Consider the following 19,447-nt stretch of genomic DNA (forward strand, 5'->3'; position numbering starts at 1 on the left):
GACTGGATTGCGGCCCTCGAGGAGGGACTTTGACACCCCTGGCTTAAAGGATAAAGAGGACATTGAGATGAGCTGGACTCCCACCCACACCCTCTTCTGCAGGCTTACATAGAGGCTGTGATAGTTTGAGGCATACTTTCAAAGCACTTAGGCTTACAAAATTCCATTGTAACCTATGGAACTTTGTAAGCCTAAGTGCTTTGAAAATGAGCCCCTTTATCACAAAATAAGACTTTGGGGCAATTCTATAACTTGGCATCAGCCATTCTCTCTGTCTCATGTCCTAGCCTTTACCCACTTTCTCTCTCTCATGTCCCCCCACCCATGCCTTCACCCAGACTCTTTCCACTCACCAGGAGGGGGAAAGGCTGCCATTTGGAAGAGGCAACCTTTTGGCAAGAAGGAGTGTGCATCCCTCCTGCTGATTTTTTCATGTGAAGATACAGGGGGGATGTCAGGGGGGTGTTGAGGTGAATGTAGGGGTGGCGGGCGGAATGCTATTTTTGGAGAGGGGCTGGGGGATCATGGAGGTTCCCATGGTAATTTTTGAGAAAGTCAATTCGTTGAAGACAAATTACACTTGGTAGGGACTTCCTGCATCCTACCAACTGTTGTCCTACCACTGTCGTCCTATCAATTTTATCGTACCAATTGTCGTTCTACAAATTGATTTTCTACCAATTGTCGGGATCCCAAGTCATACAGTTAAAATACCAAAACTTAAGATCTTTGTTGATGAAATTACAAAAAAAAAAAAAATGCCAGACTGTAAAATTGGGAAAGGCCAAGTGACACACAAGCTTTACCTACCGAGACTTCTGACATGGTGACAGAGATATTTTTGGGCTGGACGGTCAGATGGACGCACTGCTGCAGGTCGGAGGCGAACCTCTGGGGTTCATCAGCTCGATCACATTTGTCCTTTCTGGAACAGCTGAAATTGCAACATGAACCTGTCACAACAGTTCTAATAATAAACCTCCTTCCCGACAAACATGTTTTTCCAAATTCAATCAAACATAAAGGCCTCCTTTGCTGACACTGATTATCAGCTTCTATTCTATTGACCTGGAAAAATTTTCCTCTTTGCATCTTAGGCATACAGGTTTTATTTTATTTTTTAACATGCTGAAATAAAGCTTTTGCTTTCAATGCCTACTTAGTCTGTAAAAGGCTAATTTGCTTTGGAGGAGTGATTTAATTAAAGGCCATTTTGTTTTCAAACATGTAAAAGTGATTGTGGCTCTTTCTTTCTCCTATCAGCCAGCGAACCTCAGCCTGCCATAGTGCTACTACCTCTCCCACAAAGGCTCCTCAACAGGTTCCCTTAGGGATTTCTTGCAGGAAAGGGAGGCGGGGAGGTGCTTTAATTAAAATGATCCACATGTTAATCCGTGGAAGCCGAAGTCTGCAGCGACACCCACCCAGGCCCCTGGAAAAGGGCTGCGAAATAACATGAGAAGCAGAAAAATGATACTACACCATCTCCATCCCACCCTCTAAACCGAATTCTCAAGGACAGGTGACTGTGACAAGTTCAGAATGGTAATAGGAGGCCAGTCACCAGCACCACTAAGACTCAGTGTCCAAATCTGATCTTCCCCATATCGATTCCTTCTGAGCTGTTGATGGAACTTTTTTTTTCCCCCTTTTCATTTTATCTCAGCCATTTTCTCCTATTTCTTGAGGCCTCCAGATTAATTAGAACCAGATCTCGAGCTTTTCCTTCACGGTCCTAGGTTCCTGGAAGCAGCTCGTAATCTGCAGGCTGGATATCGACCCACCTGTTTTCCGGGAGTCACAACTTCAATATGTAAATGTTAAAATGAGAGACTGCAAAGCCCTGTTAAAACTGTTTTCAGAGCAGAACAGACTGTACTGTTGTTGCCCCAAAATAAATTCCTTTAAACTTCTCCTTCACGTTTTATGTTAGAAACTGCCCTCCTTAATTTGGTTTGGCGAAAGTTAAGCCAAATTTACAGCAGGTGAAATTCTGCCTTCACGACCTTGCTCATCTTTCCTGGGTGAAAAGTAGCCAACTCAGGAAGCAAAGTCCATTCCCAGTGGATTTTGTTGGCTCTGTGTTGCCCCCCCCCCAAAAAAAAAAAAAAAAAAGACATATTTTTGCCAGATAAGCTCTCTTAGTAGTACTCACATGTTATGAAGAACACACCAGCCACAGTGGGGATCCTTGGAGCCCAAACACATGGCACAGCTCCTGTACTGCTCACAGCTCTCCACCGGCACCTGACTGACCTGGAACAAAGAGAGAGACGAAATTTAAACAAAGAAACAAGGAACCCTGGTCCCTTTCAAACAGCAAAAGCCTGACCTTTAGCAAATTCTCATGCTGACCCAATAAAACAGTACCGCTACATGGGAAAATGCCCAAAACAGGGACAAATTACAGTATTTGCTGGCGTATAGGACGCAGTGGTGTATAAGATGCATCCCTTTTTGTACTTTTTTCATGAATTTCCGTAATGATTTACTGTACTAATTTTATAGTCATTTATGTCTATAAAAAATGTAACCAGGGAACACTCTAGTTAGGTCCCTTTTAATCTTCATTCTCAAAACCCAGAAACAATGTGACGCAAGTGTACAGTGCGTACTTGTGAGACTTTGCGGCTTCCGAGAGAGACCAGAAACAACATGACAGTATATTAATATAAACCAGACGTTTTCGACTTGACTGAAATTTCAACTCATAATTTTGATTACCGGTGCATAAGACGCACCCCATATTTTAAGCATATTTTGAGGGGGGGGGGAGTGCGTCCTATATACCGGCAAATACAGTAGTTTACTGCTTTCACAAAATCTCTATAACAAGGAAACCAAGAGCCCAACTCAAACCCTGGTCCAGAACTTCATGCAGGGCAGCCTCCCACTTTCTGCCATCAACTTCCCTGCCCAGCTCCTCTAAGAACATAAGCAGTGCCTCCGCTGGGTCAGACCTGAGGTCCATCGTGCCCAGCAGTCCGCTCACGCGGCGGCCCAACAGGTCCAGGACCTGTGCAGTAATCCTCTATCTATACCTCTCTATCCCCTTTTCCAGCAGGAAATTGTCCAATCCTTTCTTGAACCCCAGTACCGTACTCTGCCCTATTACGCCCTCTGGAAGCGCATTCCAGGGGTCCACCACACGTTGGGTAAAGAAGAACTTCCTAGCATTCGTTTTGAATCTGTCCCCTTTCAACTTTTCCGAATGCCCTCTTGTTCTTTTCTTTTTATTTCTTTTATTTTATTTTAAGGTTTCACTTCATTTTACTATTTAATTTATAAATGGCTAAGCCTGAAAATCCAGGGTTTTAACTTAGGGGGGGAGGATGCAGTTTTCTGGATTATTTCCTTAGATGAGGCATCAACAGCCGTACCAGTTCAAGAGTCCAAAATATCAAAACACCAGTTTCTGGGTTTCATCCTTACTCTCTAGCAAACATTGCTTTTTGGTTCCAGCATATTTCCGATATTTCTACACTTTTTGTACAAAAATAATATTTTTTATAATGTGAACTCTTTACTCGGGTCAGGCCCTTGACCATCAGCAAACTTCCATCCAGGGTCCAGTCTGGAAGCATCTTTGTTTCACAAGGGGCAGGGTAGGAGAAGATTCACTCAGACCTTTGGGGGTGAGAGTAGCAAGGCAGGTGGACATTTCAAACCCTTTGAGCATAAAGACCTGCTCAAAAGGTCAACTCAGTGGATGCCAGATTTATTCGCCAGCAAGGCTGCTTTAAGTGACCTCAGTGGACGCCGCTTCAGCGCCAGAGTGATGCAGATTATGAAACAGCAAAGGAATCCAGGGGAGAAGGGAGGAGGTTTCTCAAGTTTCAAATTTATTTAAAAATTTTATAAACCATCCAATCAGCCTTCTAGGCGGTGAACATTATGTTAAAAACATATATGGGGTAACTATACATCCTTTAAAACAATAATCATTATTTAAAACATTTAAAAACAATACAAAAACAAACAGGAACAAAAAAGGGAAGAAGGATAGAACAACAATTTATCAAGTAAGAAAGAGAACATATAGGGAAAGAACAAAAGGGAGGGTATCTAAAAGTATGTAGCCCTAATGAGAACCAATGATCAGCTGTGCCATCGTGCACCTTGGTTGAGATTTGACTGATCCAGAATTCTGCTTTTTTGTGTGCGATATGTTTAATTTTTCTACTTTAGATTTTATATTTCATTCCTGCTGTCCATTTTTTTTTTTCTTGCTGATTCTGTGGTTCTTTTCTACCTTTCATGACTTATTATTGTGAACCATTCAGAAACACGGTTTATGACACAATTTATCAAATTTTAATAAACTCAGAAGATGTTTGAAACACAGCTGTTTCTGGAGACCTGGTACCTCTCTCAGCTGCCTGCTCTTAATATCACCAAGGAACATCACCTATACATCTTTCATCGCAATCTGAGTACTAACTCAGTATCCTCCCTCCTCCTCTGACCTCTCCCCCCAGACACTTACCGCCTCACGTAACACCGCCATTTGTAACACTGCTGTACCGAACTAATAACAAATGTAACTTGCCAAAATTAACTTCACCGTATACTTAGGCCCTGATTCTCTAAAAGTGCGTCCCGAGTTTAGGCAGCTGTAGGTCTGATTGGCCAATCAGACCTTAGACTTAGTGGGGATGGGCGGACCCGCTATGCCTAAGGCCTGATTGGTCCAGGCTTCTAGAGCCTGGGCCAATCAGGCCTTAGGCTTCGGTGGGATGGGCCGGGAAGGGGCGAGCCCGCCTCATTTCGACCAGGCGGGCTACAGGCTGGATGGGCAAGAACCGTCTGGCCTAAAGAACAGGTTAGTTTGGAGGTTGTTAGCACCGGGGGGGGGGGGGCGGGGGGGGGGCGTCTTCGGGCAGGAGGGATTGGACACCCTCCTGCCAGCAATCGGTAGTGTCGGGGTGGGAGGGAAATCGGTAATGTCGGGGGGGGGAGGGAGATCGGTAATGTCGGGGGGGGGGGCGGTTGGTAGTGTCGGGGGGGCGGTCGGTAGTGTCGGAGGGGGGGCATCCGATCGGACAGGTCGCGGCCCGCTATACTTATTGCGGCAGAGAGATCCCTTGCCGCGATAAGTATAGCGGCTGCGTCTACTTACAATGTAGACCAGCATTTTGCTGGCCTACATTTTAAGGTTTCTTCCTCTACTAGGGAGACGCGTAGGGCCACCTAGGTTCGCCTAAGGCCCGCCTAAGGCCCTTAGGTGAGCTTGGGCGTCTTGCGGGTCTCCCTAGGCTCCCGGAGGCGCCTTCAGGCCTGCCTGGGGAGCATTTTTTTAAAAAAACGTGCATCCCGATTGGCTGATTAGACAGCTGTAGGACGCCTACAGCTGCCTAAACTCGGGACGCACTTTTAGAGAATCAGGGCCTTATTGTCTAGATTGTATAGGTAACTTGACCGAATATGTATCGTCTAAAATGTAAATGTAACATTAACAAAATTGTAACTTCGCTGTAAATGTACAGTCTCTTCATCTGTTAACCGCATAGAACTTCCATGGTAATGCGGTATACAAGAATAAAGTTATTATTATTATTATTATTAACTGAAGACCATTATGCGGAAAGGATGTGGATTCAAATCTCCTTCCTCGAGGTCTGCCGGGGAGAGAGAGCGTACCTTTTGAGCAAGGACTGTCTCTTCTATGTTTTGATGTCCACCACTGTGTATATCAAGTAGCGCTATATAAATGATTAGTATACTTCTCCCTCCATATTCGCTGTGATAGGGGATTAACAGAACCGCAAATACTGAGAAACCGCGAATAACTTTTTTATATGTTATTTGCTGTTTTCCATTAAAAACCATCGTGAATATGGTGAAACCGCGAATAACATGGTGGGAGGCCTGGCCTGTTTCTGAAGGTGAGGCAAAACGCGGTGAACAAAGTGCTGGGAATCAGCGATTTTTCTATGCAAGCTGATGTAATTTGGGGGGAGGAGCCAGCAAGCTAAAAACCATGAATAATCGAAACTGCGAATGCTGAAACCGCAAATACAGAAGGAGAAGTGTGCACTTCTCCCTCCGTATTCACTGTCATCGGGGATTAACAGACCTATGAATACAGAAAAACCGCAAATAACTTTTTCATATGTTATTTGCTGTTTTCCATTAAAAACCATCGTGAATGTGGTGAAACCGCAAATAACATGGTGGGAGACCTGGCCTGTTCCTGAAGGAGAGGCAAAACGTGGTGAAGAAAGTGCTGGGAATTGGCAATTTTCTCTGTAAACACTTGGCATCAGCGATTTCTCTATGCAAGATGACGTAATTTTGGGGGGGGAGGAACCAGCAAGCTAAAAACCATGAATAATCGAAACCACGATTGCTGAAACCACGAATACAGACGGAGAAGTGTAGTAGTAGAATACTGGTTGCATTTGAAGAGGCCAGTTTAAAACAAGAGGTTTTCAGTACTGCCCGAAAGGCAATATTGCTACTATTTGGAGATTTTTCATGGAATGTTGCTACTTAAGGGCATAGAGAAAGTGAATAAGGACAGATTTTTCAAACTGTGGGGAGCCACAAGCACTAGGGGTCACTCAGAGAAACTGAAAGGGGACAGGTTTAAAACAAATGCTAGGAAGTTCTTTTTTACCCAGAGGGTGGTGGACACATGGAACGCGCTTCCAGAGAATGTGATAGGCCAGAACTCTGTACAGGGGTTCAAGGAGGGTTTGGATAGGTTCCTGGAGGATAAGGAGATAGAGGGGTACAGATATAACTAGAGGTAGTTTATAGAAATAGGCAGAAACCACTTCACAGGTCACGGACCTGATGGGCCGCCGCGGGAGCGGACCGCTGGGCGAGATGGACCTCGGTCTGACCCAGTGGAGGCAACTTCTTATGTTCTTATGTTCTTATGTTCTTACTCTTTGGGTTTCTGCCAGGTATTTGTGACATTAATTGGCCTCTGTGGAACCAGGAGACTGTGCTAGATAGACCATTTGTCTGACCTAGTATGGCTGTTCTTATGTTAAAGAATGCCAAGGTTGACCCCTTAAGACTCCGCAAATGGAAATCTTGCAAGAACAAAAACCTTTGTGGAGAAGGCGATGTTTAAGATGCAGGTTTTATTAAAATCACTAAAATAATCCACATAAAAATATATAGGACCCAAAACATCGGGAGCTATGGACCCAACACGGTCCATGTTTCGACAATGCTGTCTTCATCAGGGGTCTCTAAAGGTCCTGATATGGAAGCATGTGGATTAAAAGCTAAAAAAAAAAAACCCTGATATGTAACTCTGCGCAAGTTAGGATTTCTCAAAGGCGGGAGGAGTTACACGTCCAACTTGTGTGTCACGATTTGCACCAAGTTTCAGCTGGCATAAGTCCTCACGCTGAAAGCTGGACATAGGAATCCACTTCTACAGTGTGCTCATCCAGGGTGCCCTTTATAGAACAGCGCTTACTGTGGATTCTTCCCAGTGCCTAAATGTGAGCGCCATTCCCTGAATCTGGTCCTTTGTGTAATTTCTTCAAAGATTTTTTTTGTGTGTAAAGCAGGCTTTTTCACTAGGAAAAACCATTATTAGCTTCCTTCAAAAGGCAAACTGCAAAGTTCTGAGAGCATGACACGCAACCTGGAAATTCAGATTCAAGGGCACTTTCTCATTCTTATTTTTTACAGCAAAAGCATTAGTATTATATTAGGTAATTGTAGTAATTTTCTACCTTTATGTCTACCAATATTTTGCATAGCAACTTCAAATTACTGGCAATAATTACCGGGGTATTAATTGTGATTTCTGACATGTTAATTAAGAAATGTTAATGAAGGGCCCTGCTATGCTATAATCGTATCTATGCATAAGAATTTCTTGTTGATTCAATAAAAGATCTCAGAGTTTCCAAAGTGACCTTTATCTCCCAGGCCCAAAACTTTGGAAACACTGAGTCATAAAACTAATTGTGGTTGCACTTACAATACCCGATTCCTGACTGTGTCTTCTCACTATCCAAGCAATGTATGGGATGATCAGAAAGGATGCAGAAATATCTAACACACATCGTTAAGAATCAAGCCTGGGGCTTGCAGGGAGAAATCTGTCAAATGTGTAGGTGGAGCATGCAGGGGGGGGGGGGTCTCATTTCACAGCAGGTCATTGGCCAAGGCCAATCATCAACGCAAGCATGTATTGCGCCAGAGACATCACACTACCTTTGGTGAAAAAAATGTAAGAGTGGGGTGGAAGTAGCATTTCTGATAGAGAATGAATGCCTTGGGAGATTAACGAGTGCTCGGCGAGTGAGGCGCAGTGGTTAAAGCTACTGCCACAGTACCCTGAGGTTGTGGGTTCAAACCCATGCCGCTCCTTGTAACCCTGGGCAAGTCACTTAATCCCCCCCATTGCCCAAGGTACATTAGATCGATTGTGAGCCCACCAAGACAGACATGGAAAAATGCTTGACTATCTGAATAAATTCATGTAAACTGTTTTGAGCTCCCCTGGAAGAACTGTACAGAAAATTGAAAAAATAAATAGTGCAATAACCAGAGCGGAGATTGTGATGTCATAATGCCTCATCCAACCAACTAGAGCTAATCTCATCAGTGATGTCACAATAGTTTGACTGTCTTTTACTTGGCTCACTTATACTACATTTTGGTTTCTAGAGTGATGCAGTGGTTAAATCCCAGCAATGCTCCTTGTGACTTAATCCTCCATTGCACCAGGTACAAAATAAGTACATATGTAAACCGCTTTGAATGTGTACCCACAATAAAAGCAGTATACAAGTCCCATTGCCTTAGGAAGCAAGGGCCAAGAACTGTGTCCCAGGGAGGTGCAGGTCAGCTTATAAACTATTTTCTGTTCTTTGGTTAATGCAAGAAATATTACTTCAGCTTTTGAATCAAAGTTTTCTGCCAAAGCTTGTGCAGAGATGTCAAACTCTGCCTACTGTTTTTCAGCGTGTGCCATGAGAATGTGCGCAGCAGTCTCATAAAAATTAGAGTGGATTTGTTGGCAGGTTCAGAAATAGCAAATTGGAGTGGCCACTCAAGTTTATTCACAGTCACAATTCATAATTAATGGGTCTCTCTCTCTCTGCAGACTGTGCAGTTGCACGGTGACCTGAGAAATCTCATCAGGTGACTTTTGCCGCTCTGCACATGATGGATTATCACACAAGCTGCTGAGCGAAGTTCTTGCTTGCAAGGCTGGCGGTGGAATGAATGGACGGATGACAGACGGACAAGGATTGCTATTCTAGAAGGAGAAAGGTACTATAGTGGAAGTGGGGGATAGTCCATTTCTTCACCTTTCTCCATGTGTCTGCAGTATTTGAACAGTGCTGGCATGAACAAAATGAACCTGGTGGTATTACCGAGACTATACCACATATCAGACACAGCAAGGAAGTGGCAATTGGGAAGAGGTGTGAGTAGGAAATCTTAGCTCGGACACTCTCCTTTACAGATCTGCAGAAGAGAGAATGACACGATGACAAAATTCATCACCGTTCCCATCCTCGCAAATAACCGCGGGAAACCATCTCCATGTCATTCTTTAAGGAGAGAGGGAAGAATCAGAGTATGAATGGGCCCAGCCACTAACCCTCAAACCTTGCATTGAAAAATGCTGCTGTAGAAGGACTGAGGCTGAGATAGACCAGGGGTGCCCAAAAGATTGATCGTGATCATACAGTAGATTGCAAAGGCAACAGGAGTTGATCGTGGAGCCCATCCCGGGGTCCATGATAGACTCGCATTGCCTTTGCGATCTGTTTCCTCAGCGCCAGACCCATGGCCTTCTCCCCCTACCCCCCAATGCATTAGAGAGGAAGTTCCGGGCCAGCCAATCACTAGCCCGGAACTTCCTCTCTGATGTCAGAATTGACATTGGGGTGGGGGGGGGGAAAGGCTTGTGGTCTGGCGCTTGAACGCACCTGGACTGTCATAGAGGAAGCAGGGAGAAATAGGCAGTAGTGGCTTGGGGGGCAGGGAGAGAGAAAGACAGAAAGAAAGAAAGGGGAAGGGAGAGAGAAAAAGAAAGAAAGAAAGGGGAGGGGGCAGGAAGAGAGGAAGAAAAAGTTGGACTCATGGAGGAACAACGAGATATTGGTTGGGGAATGGAATAAGGTCTGGAGGAGAGGAAGCATTCAGGAGGCAGAAAGAATGAAATATTGGATTTACAGTCAAAAGAAGGAAGTGCAACCAGAGACTCATGAAATCATCAGACAGCAAAGGTAGGAAAAATTATTTTATTTTCAATTTAGTAATCAAAATGTATTCGTTTTGAAAATTTATATCTGCTTTTTATATTTTGTACTATGGTCCTCTTTTACTAAACCATGATAGTAGTTTTTAGCGCAGGGAGCCTTTGAGCGTTGGGGGCAGTGAGGGGTATTCAGCGCAGCTCCTTGTGCTAAAAACCGCTATCGCGGTTTAGTAAAAGGGGAGCGAGTATATTTGCAAATTTTAAAATCATCTGCCTTGATCTCTTTGAAAAACCCCCAAATATAAATGATAATTAACATTTTCTCTGCGTACAGTGTGCTTTGTGTTTTTTTAAATTGTATTGTTGGTAGATCATTTTGACTTGCTCATTTTAAAAGTAGCTCGCAAGCTAAAAAAGTGTAGGCACCCCTGAGATAGACACTAAAGAATGACATGGGATTGTTTCCCATGGTTATCCGTGGGGATGGGAACAGTGATGATTTTTTTTTTTCATTGTGTCATTCTCCACTGCAGAACTGAATGCTACAGAGTCTGAGATAAGAAGCGAGACCCGGAAACCTGCAACAAGCACAATGCCAGCTGCGGAAACCCTGAAAGAACAAGTTATTTTTGCATGAACAATTTCTTCTCAGCTTGTGACTCTTTGCATCCAGTTTGGCCTGAGCTCTCCTCCCAGAGCCATCCCAAGGGCTGTGCAGAGCATCTCACATGGTGCAATTCCAGCTGAGGATACTCCATGCTGCTTCGTGACAGGATCCAACAATCAGTATCTTGCCTTTTAGAGAGCATAGCTGCCTCAGACCTTCATAATGCTACAGAGCTGTTCAGGAAGAATCTCATTCTCAATCAAGTCTATCCCGAGGGATCTGGCATATCCACTGACAATATTCCAAAATCCAGAGTGCTTGGGAGCTACTGTAGGACCAGCTGGCGAAACATTGCAATCTACTGCCTTTCACTTGCACGGGAGAACGTGTCTTCCCTCCACATAACAAAACGTCAGCACATTGTGAAATATTCTTTGATGCCAAGACCTGAAGCAGGCCTTGAAGAGTTACAGACACATTATTAATTGCTCTTCGAGGTTTGATTAAAATCCTTCATTTGTTTGGTCCTTCGAGCTCTGTTGTGAGTCTGTATTTAATTACTTTTCTTGCAGCAGCGATAACAGCTGAGATAACTCTAATATTTTGTTTTATTAACCCACCAAAAAGTTATAAGAAAAAGTTCTGTTCTGTGTCAGGCACACAAAAGTACAATTAGAAGCAAAAATAAGCCTGAACAAATAAAACAAAATCCGAAACGAGGAGGGAAGAAAGCAGCAATTACAGTGGATCCATAAGGAGATGAACAGACGAATCCAATATAAAGAGGTAAAGGGGCCGGGACTTAATATACTGCCTTTCAGTGCTTATAATCAAAGCAGTTCACATTATTTTATTATTATTATTCAGGTACTTATTTTGTACTTTGGACAATGGAGGATTAAGTGACTTGCCCAGGGTCACTGCACAACTATCAGAATTCCTCCACCAGATAGATGGTTTCCATGACACCCAACATGGCTTCAGATCACGCCATAGCAGTGAATCACTCCTTCTCAAACTAACATCAAAGGCAAAGACCTACCTGAGCAAAGGCAAACAAACAATCCTCTTACAATACGACAAGGTAGACCACTCGTTGCTACTCCTTTATCTAGAAGAGTCCTTCAAGGCTCCCCTCTCTCACCATCTCTATTCAATATCTTCGTAAGTGCCTTGGTCAACATGTTGCCGACCCCAACGTTCACACCTCCTACACAGATGACTTCTACCTCCTATGTGTGGCTAAAGACTCGGAACCGGACACAATTCAGTACATTAATACAAGAAGACTTAAACTCATAGTCTCACCAGCGATTCCTCAAATTGAACAAACAGAAAACAAAGATGCTCTGGTTTGGCAGCCAAAACACAGCACCTCCACGGGAAATCACCTTGAACACGGGCGAGCAGATACCTATAAGCAGAACATCAAAGGTGCTCGGGGTAATACTCAACTCAGAACTGACCATGAGAGATCTAGTCAAGAAGGTCTTCCGATTAAGACAGTTGAGAACAATTAGGTCAGCCCTAAGCCCCAAAAATTTCAGGACAGTGGCCCAAGCAGTTTTCTTCCCCTACTTGGACTACTGTAACTCCCTCTACTACTGCATCACAGAGAAAGACCTTAAGAAACTGCAGGTACTCCAAAACACAGCAGCAAGGCTCATCCTTCGCAAAACCAAATATGAAAGGCCAAGCCCACTGCTTAAGGAATTGCACTGGCTACCGGTTAAAAGCAGGGGCCAGTTTAAACTTGCATGTATGACCCATAGAGCCATATATAGAGAAAACTCAGCCGGACTCACTTCTGCCATCCCAGTCTTACAGTCCTTCAGTGACTCGAGGACAACTCAACGCTGGAAGCTACCACACCAGGTCCAGAGGAAAGCTCTCTTTGAGACCACCTTTGAATTCCAAGGACCCAAAGTCTGCAATGAACTCCCAAGCGGCCTATGACGACTTACCACACACTTCCAATTCAGGAAGGCACTGAAAACACATCTATTCTCTTCACTACACTGATCTGTTACAATGTATTCATGTACATGTGGTATACACCTCTATATCATTTCTAATATTATGTAAACTGCAATGATTCCTAGTCGATATTTGTGGGATACAAGAATCTATATGGTATAGTAAAGAGCTGCAGTGGGACTTGAACGCAGTTCCCCATCTCCTAGCATGACCCATTAAGTTACTTCTCCACAGGAAAGTTATGCAGGCTTCAACTCCAAGCTGTGACTAACAAAACATGGCTGTGGAATTATGATTCCAATGCCCCAGATCTTTCAGCCCAGCTACAGGTCACCAAGCAAGCTCCGGTCTACCTTAGAGCAGGCTAGCCTGAGTTTAGAACTCCATTGGGAATTAAAGCTAAGGAAATAAGGCAAAATTAGACTCTCACCAAGGCGTCAAGCTACTTGATATATCTGGCTTCTCTGAGCAGACTTTCCAAAACTTGGTAGTCTGTCTGGATTTTAGAAAGCCCCGACCTTCGGCTGCATCTGGAGGGTCTCTGAGCATGTGCGGATGACATCACATACATACACATATATCGGGACAGTAAGGGAATTTTTCAAGTACCTTTCTTATTTCTAATCTTAATGTATATTTTCTGTAAACCGCTTAGAACCTAACGGATGTAGCGGTATATAAGAAATAAATTACATTACATTACATACATCCACACATGCTCAGAGGCCCTCCAGACATGGCCCGGAGGTCAGAGAAGAAAGACGATGTGGGGGTGGGGCTAAAGGCAGAACAGGGCAGGACAAGGGGTGGTGCTGGGGGCGGAAAGGGCAGCGCCATGTGTCTGGGTTTCTATGTCAGAAAATCTGGTATCCCTACCTGTGGCACACTCTGTTCCCCTGCTTAGAAATGTAGGAACCTGAACTTAGCAGCCAATGGCTGGTCTAAATTTAACACCCTATCTTACAAACACCTAATGCTAAATTTAAGTATCTATAATTGGCTGAACATTGATATCTAAAACATAGTACACAACCTCATTTCTGTGTTCAAGTCCAGCATAAATTACAGGTGAAACGGATTTGCAGCCTCCTTCACCCCCATCCTGATATGTCTGTTTATATCACAAGGTTTTCCGAAGAGTCTTTCCGCAGGCTGCTTTTGCAAAGAGATTGGGTACCGGCTCCTGCTTTGAACTCTTCTTTCCACTGCCCACATGCCTCTGGCCTGATATGCAGCACCCGACCCTGCATGCAACTTTTGTTAATCAATACAAATGATGAAAGATCTGATCATCATGGCTCAGAGCAAGGGAAGCTGAAAGTGACTCCCAATGCTGAAACTCACGCAGAAGGGCCGGCACAATCCCAGCTCACTTCTCGGCTGGAAACTGGGTCTTCAAAGTTCCCTGCACTTCATTTCCTCTCTCCATTATCAACTGCTTTCAGACTTTACCTACAAGCTGTGCCAAGAAAGTGGGGGGGGGGGGGGAGGTGGCAGGGGACAAGAGAAAGGACAGGAATGGAGAATCTGAACAAAACGACTGTCACAGTCTGCTGGAGAGCAAGAGGTACATTCTTCTCAGCAAGTCGAGGACCCTGTAATCAATCAAGTCCCTGCAGAACCCAAAGACACTTAAAAAGGGGCTGTCACACACAGCTCTACCTTCCCACCAACACACACACACACACATATATATATATGTACAGGCCAGAAAAGAAAACCACCACCTTCAGATATGACAAACAACAGTGAGCATCTCATCAATTTGCCTGGTACCTGAACGTGACAAAGTAATGCACACCGCGTCGGCAGAATGGCTTCAGGGCGCAGCTCAGGCAGCTAATCCAAGTTCACTACTCCACATATTAATGTCACTAAACTGCAGGGTTTGCTTTCTTGTCATCTGACCAAATTATTTTTTAAGGCTCAGTCTACAAATAATAAATAAATAAATACGGGGGGGCAGAGGGGGGGCCGGGTCATAAAGCAAGAACAGAAATTTGTATGCCAGCCAATGGGGGTTGAGGCATTTGCAGAGCAGAGACATAAGCCAGCTCCCCTTTCATGACCTTCCTCTCCCCAGCCTTGAAGAATGAAGATCATAGTGTTCAACCCCCAGATAACATTTGCCAGCCCAATGCAGGGTCAATGCATCTAGTGCTTGGATAACCTCTGGTCTCACATCTGTGAAACAAACTGTACATAAGAATGTAAATTCTCATGGGGCTGCATGGCTCAATGAAGCGGAAATGGTGTTTCAACTCTAGGCCACCAGTTCAAATGCTGCTGGGGCTGTTGGTCTAATCCCTTAAAGACGTCTGATGTTCTACGTAAAATGAGTTGGTGATCTCAGTGCAGGTTCCAGTGAATGTATCCACATCGTTCTACAAAACTGGTGCCGTCTCCCTTTGTAGGCCTATCACTTTTTCAGAGGTTCAACATACTCTTTCAAACTCACTCCCCAGTCATTATACATGAGATATCATATATCTAAAAGAGTGGTGTCAAAGTCCCTCCTCGAGGGCCGCAATCCAGTCGGATTGTCAGGATTTCCCCAATGAATATGCATGAGATCTATTAGCATACAATGAAAGTAGGGCATGCAAATAGATCTCATGCATATTTATTAGGGAAATCCTGAAAACCCGAATGGATTGCGGCCCTCGAGGAGGGACTTTGACACCCCTGATCTAAAATAAAGATCTATTGAACCAGACTAAATAACATTTTAGAAAAATACTAGAGGGCTACAAATTCCAGATGTTTAGTCATTTATGTTGAGGGCTTAGTACTTGTTTCAGTAAATCCGTCACACAAATTTGTCCCCGTCGGAACTCAATTTCCCAGTCCCATCCCCGTGAGTTTTGTCCCTGTCCCATTCCTGTAAGCTGTGCCTTATCCACAGAAGCCTCAAACACTTATGATTTTAAAGTGTTTGAGGCTTGTGCACATGAGGACGGAGCTTGCAGGAATGGGGCAGGGACAGGGAAAAATGTGTAGCTGGAGATAGGGACCTCAGGAGAATTTTCCAAGCAGGAGAACAAAAATACTTTGTCTTTGGAGACTTGAATGGATTTTCAAAGTGAAAGTATGTGCATAGTTTTAAAATTACCCTCCCAAACCACCAAGCCTCAATCTGTCTTAATCTTTTTAATATTATAATCAATTCAGTTTGGAAATATGCATATGATGATACTTTTATTGTGTCAGCATGTTTAATTCATTATGCTACTGTGTTAGTGTAATATTTCATTGGGGCTTTTTTGTAAGCACTCTGAGTTTCTTGAAAGAGCAAGTAATCATCTTTTAGTAAACAAATTAATAAAATTATAAAACTAGAAAGCCTCAGCCCAAAGGTTCCAAAGCGACCTGCCAGCATCTATTGTTTTCAGCAAGCTCCTGGGTAATTTTCGTTGCAACACGTTTTGACGGCTTTGTGAGACAGATGCAGGAAGGCTAAGAAGCAGATTTAATAAATGATGCCCAATATTAGGCTCCAGGATGATCCACACTAACTAAGCAAGTATTCTGCAAAGGGTGCTCTTCATGGGACAATCTATTTGGGACACTAATTTAGGTGGAGTAGATAAGAACATAACAATAGTCTTACTGGGTCAGACCAATGGTCCATCAAACCCAGTAGCCCGTTCTCATGATGGCCAATCCGGGTCACTAGTACCTGGCCAAAACCCAAGGAGTAGCAACATTATAGAACCCTAAAGAGTATCAAAATTCCATGCTACCGATCTAGGGCGAGCAGAGTAAATACTGGCACTCAACTAAGGGCAGTTAGGTATGCAAATTTAGATATTCTATAACGTCAAGCTTAATGCCTGACCTGCTTATGACCCTCCCATGGCCACGCCCCTCTGGAGCAGCATAGTACAAAATTTAGGCATGCATGTTATAGAATAGGGCATAAGAATTATTGGCTGTAAATAGATTGCACTCTATACAGAATCCAGAGGTGAGTGGCTAAAGCACAAGAGAGCATCATGATAGCCAAGTAAAACTCAGTCACCACCTCTTGTTCTAGCTTCCCTTTGGAAGTAAAAAGATATAAGATGAAGCAATGTTCAGGTAGCCAAGTTTTCCATACCAGAGGTGGCTGAATTTATATTTCAAAAGTCTTTTCATTATGAATTACTTTGGAGATCTTGTTTGGAAGAAAAGGACTACACACAAACACACACCAAAAAAAAAAATCTTGTGTTTACGAGCAACCAAATTGATATGTAAAAATATTAATATGGACAAAACATTGACCTTGGATTTAATTGAGATGCCAAACACGTAATACTGGCATGACCTCGGGCAAATTGAAACTCAAGTCTCCAGAGCAGCTTTAAATTACTAGGCCACCCGTCACCATTCTGGGCCAAGAAAATGCCTCATCTCATAAACAGGGTTGATTCTATTCAACTCTCCATGTCTTCTCTCCGCTATTATTTCCAATTCATCTCAGTTACCACAAAATCTACATCATTAACATAAGAATATATTTGCATTAAAAAAAAAGAACATTTATTATGGGGAATCCATTGTCTTTCTCACAGAACATGTCTGTCCTAATACAAAGTAGACCACCACACCTTTGCCTAGCAACAGTGAAGTTGCAAGGCAGTCAGCAACCGAAGTCAAGAGGTCATTTCAGCTACGTAGCTGTCTTAATTGTATATCTTCAGTCGAAAAAAAATGCACCGACATGCAGTTTTTATCCTTTGGTGCATTCCAAGCGTGAAAGTCAAAAGCCTCTTTTCAATCTTCGATTCACTGACTATACCTCTGTAAAAATGTTTGCCGGGAGCATGAAGATAATACACACAGTAGATTACTGGCCTGATGGAAAAATCAGGCATCTGTTCTCAAGAGTTAACCACTTAAGAAGCAGTACATAGGCTACCCCAACAGATCATGGCTAACCAGCAATGTGCATCTGATAAGCTTCTTGAAACTTTGCTTTTAGATTTAAACATTTTTATTGATAAGTGGAAACATACAAATGTCATCCAGACAATTGAAAGCAATGGAAACAGAGTCTTAACTGACCAATGAACAAAGGAATATCATCAGTGTTCAACAAATTACACTATTAAATTAAAGCCATCCCCAATCCCAACGGCAAGATAAGAATATAGAATCATCTGTATTGGGGCCCTGGGCTTTTATGGGCTACGATGATCAGTAACACAAAGTAATTCTAGTAAGTTTTCTGTAATCATGAGTTGATGTCACTTTAGCATCCAGGCTAACTATTTTGGTGAAAATCTTTCACCCTTAGAAGCACCAATATAAATACATAAGAAACATAAGAAATGGCTTCGCCAGATCAGACCCTAGGTCCATCCAGTCCGGCGATCCGCACTCGCGGAGGCCAAGCCAGGTGTTCCCTGCTGAGAAACCTTCTTTACTCGTATCCCTCAATGTGATTTGTAAAATAAACTGCTGGCATTTCTTCTTTTCATGTTAACTCCCTCTTTGTTTCTGATTCTTATTTTATTCTCCCTGAGGATCCCAATTGGTTAAAGCAACAACATTATTTTTCGTTCAGTACCTGGCACTGAAACCCTTCAACCTAGAAAGCAAAGGCCATTTGAGGTCATAAAAGACAACTGGTGCCAAGTAGGTGGGAGGAGAGACTGGTCCAGTAGGTGGTAAGCAGCACCTATTGACTGTCTGCCTGTTATTACATAGAAACATAGAAATAGACGGCAGATAAGGGTCACGGCCCATCCAGTCTGCCCACCCCAATGACCCTCCCTATCTATCTCTGCGAATAGATCCCACATGTCTATTCTTTGAAGGAAAGAGGAAGACAGGAGAGCTAAGGGGGGGGGGGGAGCCAAGGTAAAGAAAAGCAAAGCCTCAACTGACTGAATGCTAAGTAGGCAGAAAAAGTGAGCCCGGATGCTGAAGTGACATCAACTCATGATTTCAACACCTGCAAGCAAGACACTCAATCATAACTAATGACCATACATATGTATGTTACCTCCTGAAGGAATGATGCATTTATATTATATCCAAATGCACACAAATGTATGTAGCTTTATGTATATTATGAGGATTAGTAATAGCTTATCTAAGGGCGGAAGATTTTGCATTATTCCATCACACAGGAGAACAGGTAAGCGGCTGCAGAACCTACAGCTGGGAATTGTGTTCTTCCAGTCAGAGGGTTCACATGAGTAGATGCACCTCCTGTCTCACGTATTCACAAATGCCCCTCAGCCCTGTCATTCACGTTCAGTGTCATTGCTTCCTACCAGATTTTAGACCTGCAGAAATAGTTGCGATTCATCCAGACAACTGGGTCAGTCCTACAGCTGCCAAACAAGACCTACGAGCCAAAGGTTTCAGAATTCACTGTGGTCTCCATTAATATGTGCTGCAAAGGGATTCCGGGTGTGCCATGAGAGATACGTCACGTAGGTGAGTCTGTCCAATGCCTCTCCTCCTTTCTGCCCCCCCCCCCACACACACACACACACCTCTGTAAATGTAAATTTAGGCTTACCAGATGGAAGAATTTCCAAAACCTGGCAGTTTGTCTGGATTTTGGAAGGCCCCCGAACTCAGGGCCGCGTCTGGAGGCCTGAGCATGTGCGGCTGTCAATGCAATGATGTCATGCACATGAGTGTGATGTCATCAGTTGACATCAGCGCATGCTCGG

At 43.5% G+C, this 19,447-nt stretch overlaps 1 protein-coding gene across 4 annotated transcripts in view; it reads right to left on the reverse strand.

Moving 5' to 3' along the window:
• The window catches only part of PLXNA1 (plexin A1), a 529,295-nt gene that overhangs the window by 188,084 nt on the left and 321,764 nt on the right, over positions 1–19,447 (reverse strand). For all 4 annotated transcript variants that reach the window (XM_033926178.1, XM_033926177.1, XM_033926179.1 and 1 more), the window contains 2 exons: positions 2,156–2,256; positions 811–934 (listed from right to left, as the gene is read on the reverse strand). In XM_033926178.1, the coding sequence (XP_033782069.1) occupies positions 811–934; positions 2,156–2,256 (225 nt within the window). The remainder of the gene's footprint in view (positions 1–810; positions 935–2,155; positions 2,257–19,447) is intronic.

Source organism: Geotrypetes seraphini, chromosome 17, assembly GCF_902459505.1.
Source record: "Geotrypetes seraphini chromosome 17, aGeoSer1.1, whole genome shotgun sequence".
NCBI classification, from domain to species: Eukaryota; Metazoa; Chordata; class Amphibia; order Gymnophiona; family Dermophiidae; genus Geotrypetes; species Geotrypetes seraphini.